The sequence below is a fragment of the Brachycentrus maculatus genome, unplaced genomic scaffold, assembly GCF_059751285.1.
Source record: "Brachycentrus maculatus isolate JH-2025_06_01 unplaced genomic scaffold, ASM5975128v1 h1tg000326l, whole genome shotgun sequence".
NCBI classification, from domain to species: domain Eukaryota; kingdom Metazoa; phylum Arthropoda; class Insecta; order Trichoptera; family Brachycentridae; genus Brachycentrus; species Brachycentrus maculatus.
In genome coordinates, this window is record NW_028281075.1 from 2,956,713 (window position 1) to 2,970,677 (window position 13,965).

Genomic DNA, 13,965 nt, shown 5'->3' on the forward strand with positions numbered 1-13,965 from the left:
GTTGGTGATGATTTCTTTAACACGGGTTGTTGAAATATTTACGTTATTATTGTTTAAAGTCGTAATTTAGATTACGCAAATGGAGTGCCGCGTGTGACGGGAGGATGGGTATATCTAAGACGCGTGTAAAAGGTTAATTAAAATAATAACAAATAGCGTGTATGTATTACAGAACACACAATGTAGAGAATGTTAACAGTCTCTGATCATATTACTGTGTCCACATTCTTATTCGTATATTTCAGTATATGGGAACAAACCGAACACTTTTTTGACCTAATCAAATAAACTAAATAGGTGTATTTTTAAATTATATATTTAATATTCTACCCGCGATTGACAACCCACACTTCTCAAGTTTTCGTATAAGAAATTAAAGATGTGTTTTTGTTTCATTTGAAAAGTCCTTTTACATGTTACTTCATCGGCGACATCTATGAATGACATTAGTAAGTCTTTTTTATTAGCTAAAACCCAATGTTCATAGGGCACTGTAACGTATTGACTCAGTGTTTATCTTGATCGTTACTTACATCAAGGCAAGGTGGTACTCCTGAATTTCATCTGGGACCAGTCCAGGGTAATAAAAATATTAGAATAAGAAATAAAAATACAGTGTATTTAATTGCTTCAAGTTATTTAGTATTATTTATTGATTTGTCGTTTAATTTGTAGAACTCCATTTTAATTTATGATTTATTATTTATTAATTGTTAAATCAAACAGAGATTTTAATCTACTTAGTTGTATTTTATTGTTAAAAAACGAATGTGAAGATTAAACAATGCCATAACTAGGCGAAACAATTGTCACAATATTAATTTTTATGTGTTTTTAAACAATAAAATACAACTTAGTAGACTCAAAAATCTATGTTGATTTAGCAATTAATACGTAAATTATTTAGTATTCTTTTCTCCAATGTACCATCAGAGGTCATCTTTTTTGTTCGTTCGTAATAATTTTGGCGAGGAGTGTACTTATTCTCTTGAGTTATCCACTTTCGGATTCCCAAATTGGGATTTTTATTCATGTGTGATTTGATTGTTATCTCGGTTCGTGATTATCTCTTCTTTGTTAGAGAACAAACTAAGGCACACTTAGCTCCGCTAATGACGGCCCAGCAGTCCGACAGATAAAGAAATCGGGCTGTCCAAATAATTATTTATGGGAACGGAATGACTCTGTGGGCCAATATTATCTATTTTATTTGGATTCTTTTAATCAATTTACGTCATTTTGGTAAGTATACCAATGCAACAACAACTGGATATTTAGGTAGAGGGAAAAACTTTATTTACCTTATTTTTGCGCGCCTTATAGAATTATTTTTCAGTTTAAATAATAGTAAAATTAATTTCGGAAATCCATAATTGACTCTTTTACTGTTTTCAATGTATTTTCAATGTATTTCAATATTCTCTTCGATTTATATGTAACATACATAAAAAAAACCCTCAACGTATCAAATAAACACATGAAAGCTCATGACTTATTACCATGCCTTTATGTAAATTATGATCAAGTCAACACTGCATCGATCCTATACAGTGCACATTCATTATTCGGTACGCATGAGGACCAAAATACGATACAAAGCTAATCCATCCAATTATATTTTAATTAATTGATTCGGCAGTCACTTTGTGGAAAAATCTATCCATTTTAATTTAAGTTTTACTCAGTAATTACCACTATTTCTTAAAATCTATTGTGACACGTGTTTCGATGCATTCCGCATCATTTTCAGACACCGCATGCGGTGGTGTAGTGTAGTATACGGTTTTAAAATGATGCGAAATGCATCGAAACACATGACATAATAGATTTTATGAAATAGTGGTTATTACTAAGGAAAATTTAAATTAAAAATAAAATTGTTCTTGAATAGAACTTTTATATTTTTTCTAAGTTAATAAAAATGCAAGCTTTCGTTTGTTCATAATCTCAAATCTCTTAAGTTATTTACCATTAGCTTTGAAATTTTGATGCAATCTTGCATTCGATACGCGCGTATTTTTATATTCAATAAAAACATTTTTTATACAGTTAATTTGACCGCAATGGCTGCACCATAGTGATCGTTGAACGTAACACTAATACACATAATACTTGACATTGCTCATGGCGGAAAGCGAGCTTCTTGACAGGTTGTTTAATCGACTGTAAAAAAAATATAAATATCACACAATGTATAAAGTAATAACTTAAATCGGCGAACGACTAGTCGTAAGCCTTGCAAATGCTCATACATCCATATTCCCATAATTACTAATTCGTTTTTATTAAGATCTCAATAAAAAACGGATTACAACCCCTTGTAGGTTTAAATTCAGTCTTTGCATTCAAAAATTTGAATCACTTAACATATTAAATCACTTAACATATCAAAATGTATGCGTTTGGAAGTTATTTTTTCATAATTACAGAAACAATTACACTTATCAATATTTTATCGACTTATAAAATAATTTCAATCCTTTGATAAAATATTTCGTTTAATGATTCATCGAAGAAAAAGATTGAACTTTATTGTATCTATCATAATGCTGTAATTTCCTCTGTCCTCTATATCTATCTTCTTCCGTAGCGCAGTAGTTAGCGCATTTAACTACTGTTCTGAAGTTCCCGGATTCGATACCCAGAAAGGTCAAAATAAATATAACATCGGTGCCTTATGCACCATTGGGTACGGATAGTACTTAAAAGAAGAAAAAATCCCTAGATCTTGTATTTTTTCAAAAATGATTTTGTATAATCGCTACATAGATTCATGAAAAATTAACGTAGAAAGTATAAAATAACTATTTTATCAGCTTCTGTTTCGATTATTTTTCTTCTTTAAATAAATCATTATAAATTATTTTTATCAGACCTTATAAGATCGTGGTTTTTTAAATACATTTTTTTTAATTACTACATCGATTACGGTGTAAAGGTATTAATTAATTAACCTTTTCATGGTAACACCTCTCGCAAAGAATAATCTTTTTCCAATATTAAAATTTTTCTCTCAAATTTACCATGACGTTAGTAACCTTCTACGTCATAGGCCAAGAAATGTGTGAAGACTAATTATAAAGCTTTAAATAAAATTCATTTTCTTTTTTATTAATTTAATTACATTTTGACACCCTCCGGGAGAGTTCTAAGTTTCTCAAAAATAATATTTTTTAGTGAGAAATGCCTACTATTGAAAATCTCATTAAGTATGGACATATTAACTATATAAGATAATATTTCTGTACAACATTTTGAGTGTGTCCAAATACTTGTTCGCAAATTTGGATTATCCTCAATTATCGGATTTATTTTTTATGTAAAATAATATTATAAAAATCACTCCTATAATTCGAGATAATCCAGATTTGTGAACACGTATTTGGACGCACTCAAAATCTTGTAAATAAATTAACTGGTCAAAAATTAAATAATAAAATGAAAAGGATATTTTCTAGCGTTTCTCATGTATGTGATTATAATCCAGGATTCGGACCTCACATAAAAATGAAAGAGTTTCTGCTCACTATAAAAGCTTCTTTCATCTCACCATAGATATTTCTAGTAAAATTCTGGTGATTAATGCATTTTGTTTCGAATTTGAACAATATAGGTATATAGAAGTTCCAAGAACTTGAGTAGTGTGGTTGTCAATCATGTGTAGAATTGGTGAATGTTACACGTGTACACACCTTCTTCATCTATGTTGAGATGTCAAAAATAATATGTATGTATATATTGTGTACCAAAAAACAATATTATTAATAATTTTCGCCCCTAAGATAAGCGGATATTACCCCTATTCGCGGTTAAAAATCAGTTTGAGGTTGTATCAGGTGGACAGGTTATCATAATAAGCGAGGAGGTGTGTGTTATGTGTATCCGCTCCGGGCCTAAATGCCGGCGGTAGCAATTACTGTGCGTGGCGTAGGTACCCCCGCGTAATCGCTCCCCGGGAGTGTTCCACTACCCGCCAGATTAGCAGCCAACCTGTTTGATAACTCAGACGCGCTCGCTATACCGACGCTCGGTTTATGCGAGCCTGGCAACCCGGAAGAGCACTTGAATAATGTGCCCATCAGGGAAACGAAGAATTACATTATATGTTTTACAATCATTACTGCACTATGTACTGTAATTATTATAACATATGATGTAACACAGTTTTGCAATGCAAATCATCATCAGTAGTTGGGTAGACGCTCGACTGCGAAACTGCCGTCGCGGGTTTGATTCCCACCAACTTCAAAATGAATTCAATTTCAATCACCCAGACTAGGGTGTTTGTGATGTATTTTACGCTTTTACCATCCATATTTTTACTATCCTACCTGCAGACAAGCCTCTAAAACCAGAGGCTGTGCGGGTTATACCTTTTAAAAAAATCCTTATATTAAAAGAATAATATATTCTATATTAATCTTCAAAGCCTATCAATCTTATTTTAAATTGGTCAGGGTGTTTGTGATGTATTTTTCGCATTTCTTTTCCCTATCCTTACTATCCTACCTGCAAACAAGTATCTAAAAGTACAGGCTTTGCGGGTTATTCCTTTTAATAAAAAATAAACAAAAATAATAATCAAAAAAGTTGTTGGTTTTTGGAAGGCACGCATCATACAGACACGTCATAATATACTCGTACCTATCATTGAAATCACGCCGTCAGCACATACTGACGTCCCTCTCTTTCTAGGGGATAACATCAGCAATTCGGGAGGGTTTCCCGTAACGCTTTTCTCCTTCCACCCCGCGGTACCGTGTAATGTAAATTAATATAAAGTATTATACACATGTTAGGTAGGGTTTTCTCCGTGATGTAAAGTGTAAGACGGTTCGTACCGAAAAATGCTGATGATTTGTTGTTTCTGTATTATACAAGATTCGAATTAAGCAAACATTTAAATAAGATTTAGGGTGATTATAATGCTTTTAAAGCAAATATTTTTTTGTACAAAACGTACCGTGTACTTATGCTAATACGTGTTTTTAATAAAAATTAAGGGTTTACTCGTGTATATATATATATATATATATATATATATGTTCAGTGTAACAAAGCGCAGTTGTCATGCATTTCCTAATTGCTACACAAAATAGGGGTACTATTCCTGAGTAAAATTTAAGCTTAAAAAAATGATTTCTGTCTTAAACTTAAAGATATATTCTTCCCTTTCCGTTTTTTTTTTATTTATTTGCGGGATATAAATTCTAATAAATATTTTCATAGTAAAAAAACTCATGAATCTAATACTTAGATTTTTTACATTAAAATAATCTTATGATTTCATTGGTTTTTAAAGATTTTTTATGTACAATTTATTTTTAATTTATTTTTGTTATTTGCAATTATTGCTTAATCTTATTCTATCTCATTTCACTACGAGTGCAAGAAAGTAAAGGAAGGAGACAGGTAAGCAGTATAAATAGATTAATAATTTTTGTTGGGTCGCATAAAGTTTCAGTGTTTTCAATAATTTGAAATATATTCTCGTCGATAGCGCCATCTTTTGACCGTTACTCGAAGCGGTCCTTAAACTTTATACAACTTTTAAAACTGAATTTTGAACTATTTTGATATACTTATTTAGAGAGAGAAAAGCTATTTTTATGTTTCGATAATCGGATAACTGGAATATTTGGAATAATAAAGTATAAAGATTATGTTTGTTTTTATTACCACCGCTACCAAAGTTGCATTGAAAAAAACTTATGAAAATTAAAATCATAGATTATTTTGAATATGAGTCCATATTTTTTACCCTGCTAAGATGTTTTTTAATACTGTTTTAAAACAACACATTAAAATTTATTAAACTACATTAAAAACATAAATGCGTAAAATGTTTATTTTGTATATAAATTTCAATTAACTTTTGATAAATAAGAATACATAAATATTTTTATTACGAACATAGGTTACCTCTTGGACGAATTTTAGTATTTACAAGAACTCCTGGAAAAGTATACCTACCAACCGTCTACACTCCCACGTGTTCAAAGTACATTAACAAACATTCGTATGCACACACGCATGCGTCTAGCCAACAAACACATATGTACGCGTTACCCTTGAGCCTCAAAGGAAAACCCCACGAGGCACCTGCGGAAAAGGTTGCACGTGTAACATCTTCCAACTTCTCTTTTCCTAGGAATGTATTTTCCCTGGCTGTCGATTCCCTAGATTTCCAAGTGAACGTGTGTAGCAGAGAGGATGGATTCCCGTGCAACTGTTGTACAAAGTTACATATCCAACTTTGGCATACTTCCTGCAAACTTTCCCGGATGCGTTCCCTTGTTGCGATATTTGTATTGACTTCGGAAAAGCGTTTGACGCAAAAGTTGTTCATCGATACTGAATGGGAACATACGGTTTGGATGGTGTTACTTTGAAAACAACGTAAATCGTATGCTGACTGTCTGTCGAGATTATTTTAGGCGTTTAACTATTTTCCAACTATTGTGATATAAATTAAAAGTTAAATTTTTATGTTTTGTGTTTTTATTATTTACACAAATATTTACTTCAATTTCACACTATTTCGCAGTCGTCGGCAAACTTATTAGCCAAAGAGCCAAAAATGAGCAACACAACGATTAAATGTTTTCTTGGGAGCCAAATCTGTTTGCGATTTTAGTACACCTTAACTATAATTTTAGACGGTTTGTTTTAAATTAAGGGTACACCCAATAAAACCTGATTTCACACTTAATTATGATTTTATACATTGATAAAAAAAATATTTCGAAAGTAAGGTAACCATAATAAAACGACTTAATGCGAATAATGTCCTTCGAAAGTTTGATCAAGTTGGGTTTATATATTGTTATTTTTAGTACGTTTCCAGGTTCTCATCCATAAAACAATGTCTCAGTTTGCTTTTAATAAGGTTCATGCTTGGAAAATATTGCTCGCATAAGTCAAAGAGGGGACATTTGTGTCGGAGCCGCACTTAAAAGGCCAGAGTCGCATGCGGCTCCCGAGCCACACTTTGCCGACCCATGGCCTAAGCGACTTATTATTAAAAATAGGTATTAAATTGTGGTAGAGTGGGTTCGAACCCTGTACCTCTGACTCAAGAGTCCGCGACACTAACCACGGACCCACAACCCGACAAGTTAAATTATTAGCTTCATATATTAAAGGCGAAACGGTCATTTGTTTACTTTTACAGAGACAGGCGATCGAATTATACACTTTTTTTTAATAAGTAATAACTTAAATCTGTTTTTGGAGTTGACAACTTCAGGCCAAATATTCGTTAAGTCGCAACTTCATTTTGTATAAATCCAAGTAACGTTTTACGTATTTGTTTTTTTTTCTTAAAACACCGTTTTTGTATTGAAAAAATAAGTCTTTCCTTGAAATAATTATATGGTTTTGAAAAAAGTTAAAGATGTAACGAAAGGTAAGGGGTTAAAAAAATATATAAAAATATTTTTTCCGTACATACTTATATATATTCTAAAAAACAAAAAATATCCAATATGCCTTCTTTAAAAAAAATCGGGCGTGGCACCAAGAGGTATGGGAATTGCTTCGACTTTAGTTTTATAAACTTGCTTTTTCCTTTTTCGATCGATATTGTGTTAAAAATGTAGAATAGGGATATTGCTTTATTTATTTTACATAATAAAAATAAAAATAATTTTTTAATGAATTGTCGAATACCTATAGATCAGTGTGACAAATGTGTATTGTATGATATAAATAAAAGATCTTTGAATATACATATATATAACTAAATAAGTTGATCTTTTCTAAGGCAAATCCAGTTTCCAATTTTACCATGTATACGAGTACATGTGTTTGTATTTTCAAATTTATAAGCATAATTAATGGTTTGTATTTTAGTCCTTCCCACGCCGTTTTTCCTTACAAACATTGTCCACATAATGGTCTCATCTCACATACATGTAAGCATGTCACAGTTTTCCCTCCCCAAGATTCATTCGGCAAACATTCGAGCTTTACTTTAAGTTTCCCTTATCTCCTTAACCCGACCGAGAAGGATCTTTAATCTCTTAAGTTACCCGCAAGATCTGGACCACAAGCATTTAGCATGTAAGTTTTGGGGAGAAAAACACTTCGGTCAGTGAATTATAATAAACTTGAATGAACCGTTTAACTTATGAGTACCACACAGCTAACAGATATAACGAAATTTAGTATTTTTTATTCCATATACGCAGGGATTTTTTTAAAACAAAAAAGGTCCCGAACTTATTTCATGTCAAGCTTTTTTCCAAAAAAAATATATAAATATTCATATATCATTTAAATATTCATTACAATACCATATTTTATAATTTGACGAATTATAAAAATAAAGTTTGTAATTACGTAAGTCCAAACATTTTTTGGTGTAATTTTTTTTTGAAAATTTTGTAAATTAAAAAAAAATATAACCTATATCCATGAAAGAAGGTGCCGGAACGCCGTTCCACCGCGTTACATGGAAAAAAGCCCTGCATATACCTGTATATAATTCGTTATTTCTCTACATAATTGTTTAGTTGACTTGATATGCATGCTTCATTAACACTTATCGTATTTATTCTATCATAATTAATAGCGATTGTATTGTCAAATTCATTTTTTTTAATATTTTGACATTTCTCATAATATATAATAAAATAATCACTATATACTTTTTCCGCATAAATTTTATTTGACCAGCGATCGGGTTTCATCGTAACCGACACTATCACACTTGTTTATCATAGTTTTGCGATTTGCCAATGGTTAAAATATGATAAAAAATTCTCATGTATTCATGAAATTGTATTAATTATTTTGTGAGATGATAAAATAATTTACTTATTATTTCGTTATCTTTGTTTCAGTGTTCGGTTTAGATTCGGGACTGGGACTGTTCCCTCCGGGAATGGACCCGGGGAAGCTGTATAGTCCCCTCATGGACATGCCAGACCCCCGTGCTCCCCAACACGACCCCCACATGTTCAGTAGCGTCAAGAAAAAATGTAAGTATCTATCGTCATATCGTCAAACCTTTACCTATGAATTTATTAAAGAACATCTTAGGTATTTCGTCACGGTCGAATTCACTCGTAATAACTTATATTAAAAGCTGTCCCACAGCATTCCTAGATCTGATACAGAAGTATCTAGGCTTCCTGACAGACCTTCTCTTCCAAAGTTTTTTTTTTTTAAATCAAAGTTGTATCCCGGTTTTACTGTGAATTAACATTCAAAAGCTTTCAATATCCCTGTCACTGCCAATCTAAATAATTACAAGTTTGTACATCCACCACCAAATTTTCTAGATTTTGGGAGGGTCCGATACCTTGCGGGAAGCCGCGAGACTATGATGTTCTGTGCGTTAATCGCAATAACTTAGTGTATATGTACGTCGTTTGTTCCAGGGAGGCCGAAGGGGCAGCACAGCGCTCCCCGCGGGGGTCCCCCGCGCTCGTGGACGAACGCGGAGCTCACGGAGGCGCTGCAGCACGTGTGGAACAAGAAGATGACGACGAGCCAGGCCTCGCGCATCTTCGGCATCCCGTACAACTCGCTGCTCATGTACGTGCGCGGCAAGTACGGCAAGAGCCTGAAGCTGGAGCAGCTGCGCAAGGACTGCATCGGCGGGCCGCTCGACATGCTCGGCATGGGCCCGGGCAACAACAACAACAACACGCCCAAGCACCACGTGAAGGACGAGCAGGGCGCCGCCGCGCTGGGCCAGCGGCCCGCCAGCTCCGAGCCCGACCTCATGGCCGGCGCCATGTTCAACCCGTTCTCGCAGGGCTTCTACCCCGAGTTCCCGCCCGGCTTCCCCATGCCGCTCAACATGCTGCACCTGCTGCCGCCCGACAAGGCGCGCGACGCGTGGCGCGACCAGGGCGGCCCGCTGGCGCTCGACCTGCTGGCCAAGGACGACGACTGCAAGAGCGACCGCTCCAAGGAGAACTCGGCGGACGAGGACGCCGACCACCTGTTCCGGCCGCCGCTGCTGGCGCACGACCGCAGAGAGATCCTGCAGCAGAACGGCCAGGACTAGGCAACCGAACCAAAGTGTACAGACACCTTCTCTCCTTACCCGATAGATGTCGTTTATTTATTCTACCTTCTAGTGTGAGATGAGCGCGAGGGAGACTGAAAACGAGAACAAATTGATCTCATGCCGCGGTGTTGTGAAAGATTTCATTTCGAATATTAAATAAATAGAAAATTTAGCATTTTTTAAGTATATATTTCGACTAAATGAATTAAGTTAAATCGTAACACATACACGCAGTCGCGCCGATAGGCCCGTTGCTACATACATCCAATACATAATAGGTATTATAATAAATCAATGAAAACTGTAAAAACACCATTGATAATGAAAATCGATGCAAATTATTGTTGCCGTTATTTTGTTCCTTATTTTTTTTTAATTAAGTAATTAATTATTTAATAAATGTTATGTAAGTGAGTTGAAAGAAATGAGAGTTTCTTTAGCACTGACATTTATTTCTTTAAATCTTTTAATGTGATATATTTTTATTAGGTAGGTATATTATAACATATTAGACACAATATATAATGATCACACGTAGGTTTATGTCGTTGATATGATCAACCAAGTGCAATAAATGTTTTTCTTTCTTTTGTGAATCAAACTATCTTTTTTCTGCTTATGGAAATTCTAGTATAGGTATGTGTTAGAAAAATACGAGAAAAATACTAAACGCCGAGTTCGGACACTCGGAGCGAAGTATTACAGTTAAGAATAAACGACCTTGTTGACACGTCAGTGGAGGTGTTTCGATAAATAATGGAATGCTGCTACACATACAGGCTTTCCATTATAGTTGATTTTAGTTAAATAATTTATTGTTTGTATATTATTTAAATGTGTAAGTAAACCACCGTTAAACTTTTTGTTAAAGATTTTTAGTCATATCATTCTCTTTGAATCCTCTCTCTTTGCAGATCGGTAAAGTAATATAGGACAGGAAACTTCCACAGGCGAGTCCTGTTACGGAATATTGTAGATTGATATTTGATTTGGTTGATTGATCGGCGATTAAGTTTGTAAACATTTTTATTACCTATATGTACGAATTAGTTCTTAAATAGTACGTAATGATACTCGACTCAACCCATCTTGCACACGATGTTCAAATTTCCATGAGCTTTTTTTCTAAGTAACGAAGAAAATCAATATATTACCTATTAATAATATACCTTTATTGTAATTTGTAACTAAATGGTGACTATGAAGTGCTTAACGGCATTTCTTATAATTTATATATAAAATATATCGTAATCAAAGAGAAACCTCACAAAATACTATTAATTTCTTACCGGTGGATAAGATAAGGAAATGTGACAACTGTCACTGTAAAACTTACTTAAATTTCAACAATAAAAGACTGATATGTTATTCATCTATATATATTTTTATATAACGCAGGCAGCAAACATTCAACAGTTCCAACTTACATAATTATATAATTACATTGTTACAATATTCTCTTCATAGTTTCATCATAGTGACAACTTCATTGTATCGTTCCTTTTATTGGATACATTATTTACAATATGATCCCTGCGTAGGTAATAGTATTTCTCGTTCCGATAATTATCCCAATCTGAGTTTATTTCCCGACATCTAATTTTACAGTATCGGTAATGTTCACCGCGACACTCGATGATTTAAGGAAATGATATTATACTTTTTTAAGTGATACGGCAATGGTTGTGATAAAACTTTATATTATCATGACATTTTATAATTTATGTTTAATTTTACTTAACATTCTTGTAATGTTTTATTTCGTTATATTAATAATAATATTGTGTTTTCTTACTCAAATTGTATTCTCACTGAATTTTTTTCTATCCAGACGGTTAAGGAACTTTGGTATTTTATTGGTAAAATTGCAGAAAGACGAAACTGCCAAATAAAAATGTATTGTAAATGTGTTGAATATTGTAAAAATTGGTATCGCTAAATTTAGAAAAATTCTCTCCACGTAACATTACAAATAATCAAATGTTATGCAGATGAATAGTCGTATACGGTTTTGAATAAATAGGTGTACAAAATTTAGTCAAAATAAAGTTTAAAAAAATACTTATCGATATTGTAACATTTCTGAATTACTTTTGAGTTTATTGAAATTGTATAAAATTAAAAAAAAACTGTTTCTTACTCGTGAATCCCAAGATCTTGATATTGTGTAATCTGATTGTTCGATCAATAAAAGTTTACATTATTGTTTGGTTAATTTTCGGTAGATTCAATTAAAATAGAATCAATTCATCAGGGTAACATTTACATAATAGTTACATATTTTATATAATTAATAAAATTATACATACATTATATCTACTTATATTATAAACTGTCGTAATATTTTTTTGCGCATAATATACATAGTTGTGGTATTCTTTTGATTGATTGCAGGATAAAATGTTGCTTGTTAATTTCTTGTTTTCCTTTTAAAATGCGTGGAAAGATTAACCATTCAATAAAAATATGTTTACAGGAAATTTTACCATAATTTTGGGATGTAAAAGCAAAACTGCCACTATGCGATAACTTTGACAGATTTGGAATAACAAAATTAATATATTTATCGAATAAGCGAAAAAAAGTTAAGGAAAGAGTAAAAACAAAAATGTTGTTCTTAGTTACCGCAAAATATAAATGATTTCGAGAGGCGTTTCTGCTGCTATATCCCTCATGTTGATGAGATATTTGTTACCATTTTTATGTGAAATAATAACCATTTTAATATCTTTAGTTTAATTATTATTATATTATATTAAATCATAGAACTGATTTCGATATTTAGTATCTATATTCTTTTTTTATTGAAATGAACGCACATCTTATCAGTATTATAGTTTTTAAATTTAATTTAACGTATAATGCACAATTTCTGATACTTAAAAACCACCAGAATATTATCTCAGGCATTATGAGGTTTTTATTTAAAAAACGACGAGTTGATTATGATTAATAATTATTTTCTGTAACACGTTTCGCAACTTGTGACAATTAATGTTCCTTTATTTTTAATCAGAATTTTTAATTTATAATTAATATTATTTTTACACAAAGCCACAGGAGTGGAGGAAATAATATATTATATAAAACACGCAGTTATTTTAAGGGCTTTGTAAATTAAATATATTATAAATTTATTATATATATATATATGTATATGATATAGAATAAAAGTAATAAAAAAAAATATGTTTAGTATATTATAAATTTTTGTTTGATGATTAATGTAGGGACATCATTTTTGGAATTGCCGAAATATTGAGTTGTCAATTGGATGATTAAATGAATTGATGTAAGCTATTCCGTTTTATTAACCTCCTCCAACACCCCAAACTATGGAATTATTTTTTTTTTTTTTTTGTGAGGACAAGGAATCTTGCATCCCTTATGTCACGACCATATAAAGTCTAACTTATTAAACTATGCAATGGTCCAGTTTCTGACGAGCGGCGGCCGCGGATGGCGGAAGCGAACTTAATTATTGGACGCAGTAAGTATGCCACAGAGAATTAAACCGAGTGTTTCCCTAAACATCTGAATACACTGTGCGGCTGGCCACACAGCTAACTGCATGTCACTAGATGCATTTTTGTCATCTGATTAACTATTCTGCAGCTGATTATCTGTTTTCTTTTCTTTTTTATAAAAGTGTTTTGTTGAACCACTAATTCTCATTAATTATGACATTTCGCTCACTCCTTTCAAGAACGTCATAAATCAAAAAACTTGAAATCTCAGGAGAACATTTTTAAAGTTTAAAAATATAATACAATGTATTAAAAATAAATATCAAGCCACTTGTTGAACTTTTTACTGTGCAACAGATCTTTTTAGGTAAAACCTGAAGGTTTTTTCCCCATTTGAAAAATATTAATTACATTAAAAAAAAATAATTAAACACCACCTTTTCTTCAAAATACAAAAACAACACTTTCTGCCCT

The 13,965-nt window shown here is 32.5% G+C and overlaps 1 protein-coding gene across 3 annotated transcripts in view; it reads left to right on the top strand.

Annotated features, from left to right (window-relative positions):
* Positions 1-13,269, top strand: part of LOC148304293 (protein jim lovell-like) — a 36,964-nt gene extending 23,695 nt beyond the window's left edge. For all 3 annotated transcript variants that reach the window (XM_088268720.1, XM_088268722.1, XM_088268721.1), the window contains 2 exons: positions 8,847-8,984; positions 9,387-13,269. In XM_088268720.1, coding sequence (XP_088124846.1) covers positions 8,847-8,984; positions 9,387-10,021 — 773 coding nt within the window. In that variant the 3' untranslated portion in view covers positions 10,022-13,269. The remainder of the gene's footprint in view (positions 1-8,846; positions 8,985-9,386) is intronic.
* The last annotated feature ends 696 nt before the right edge of the window (positions 13,270-13,965 follow it).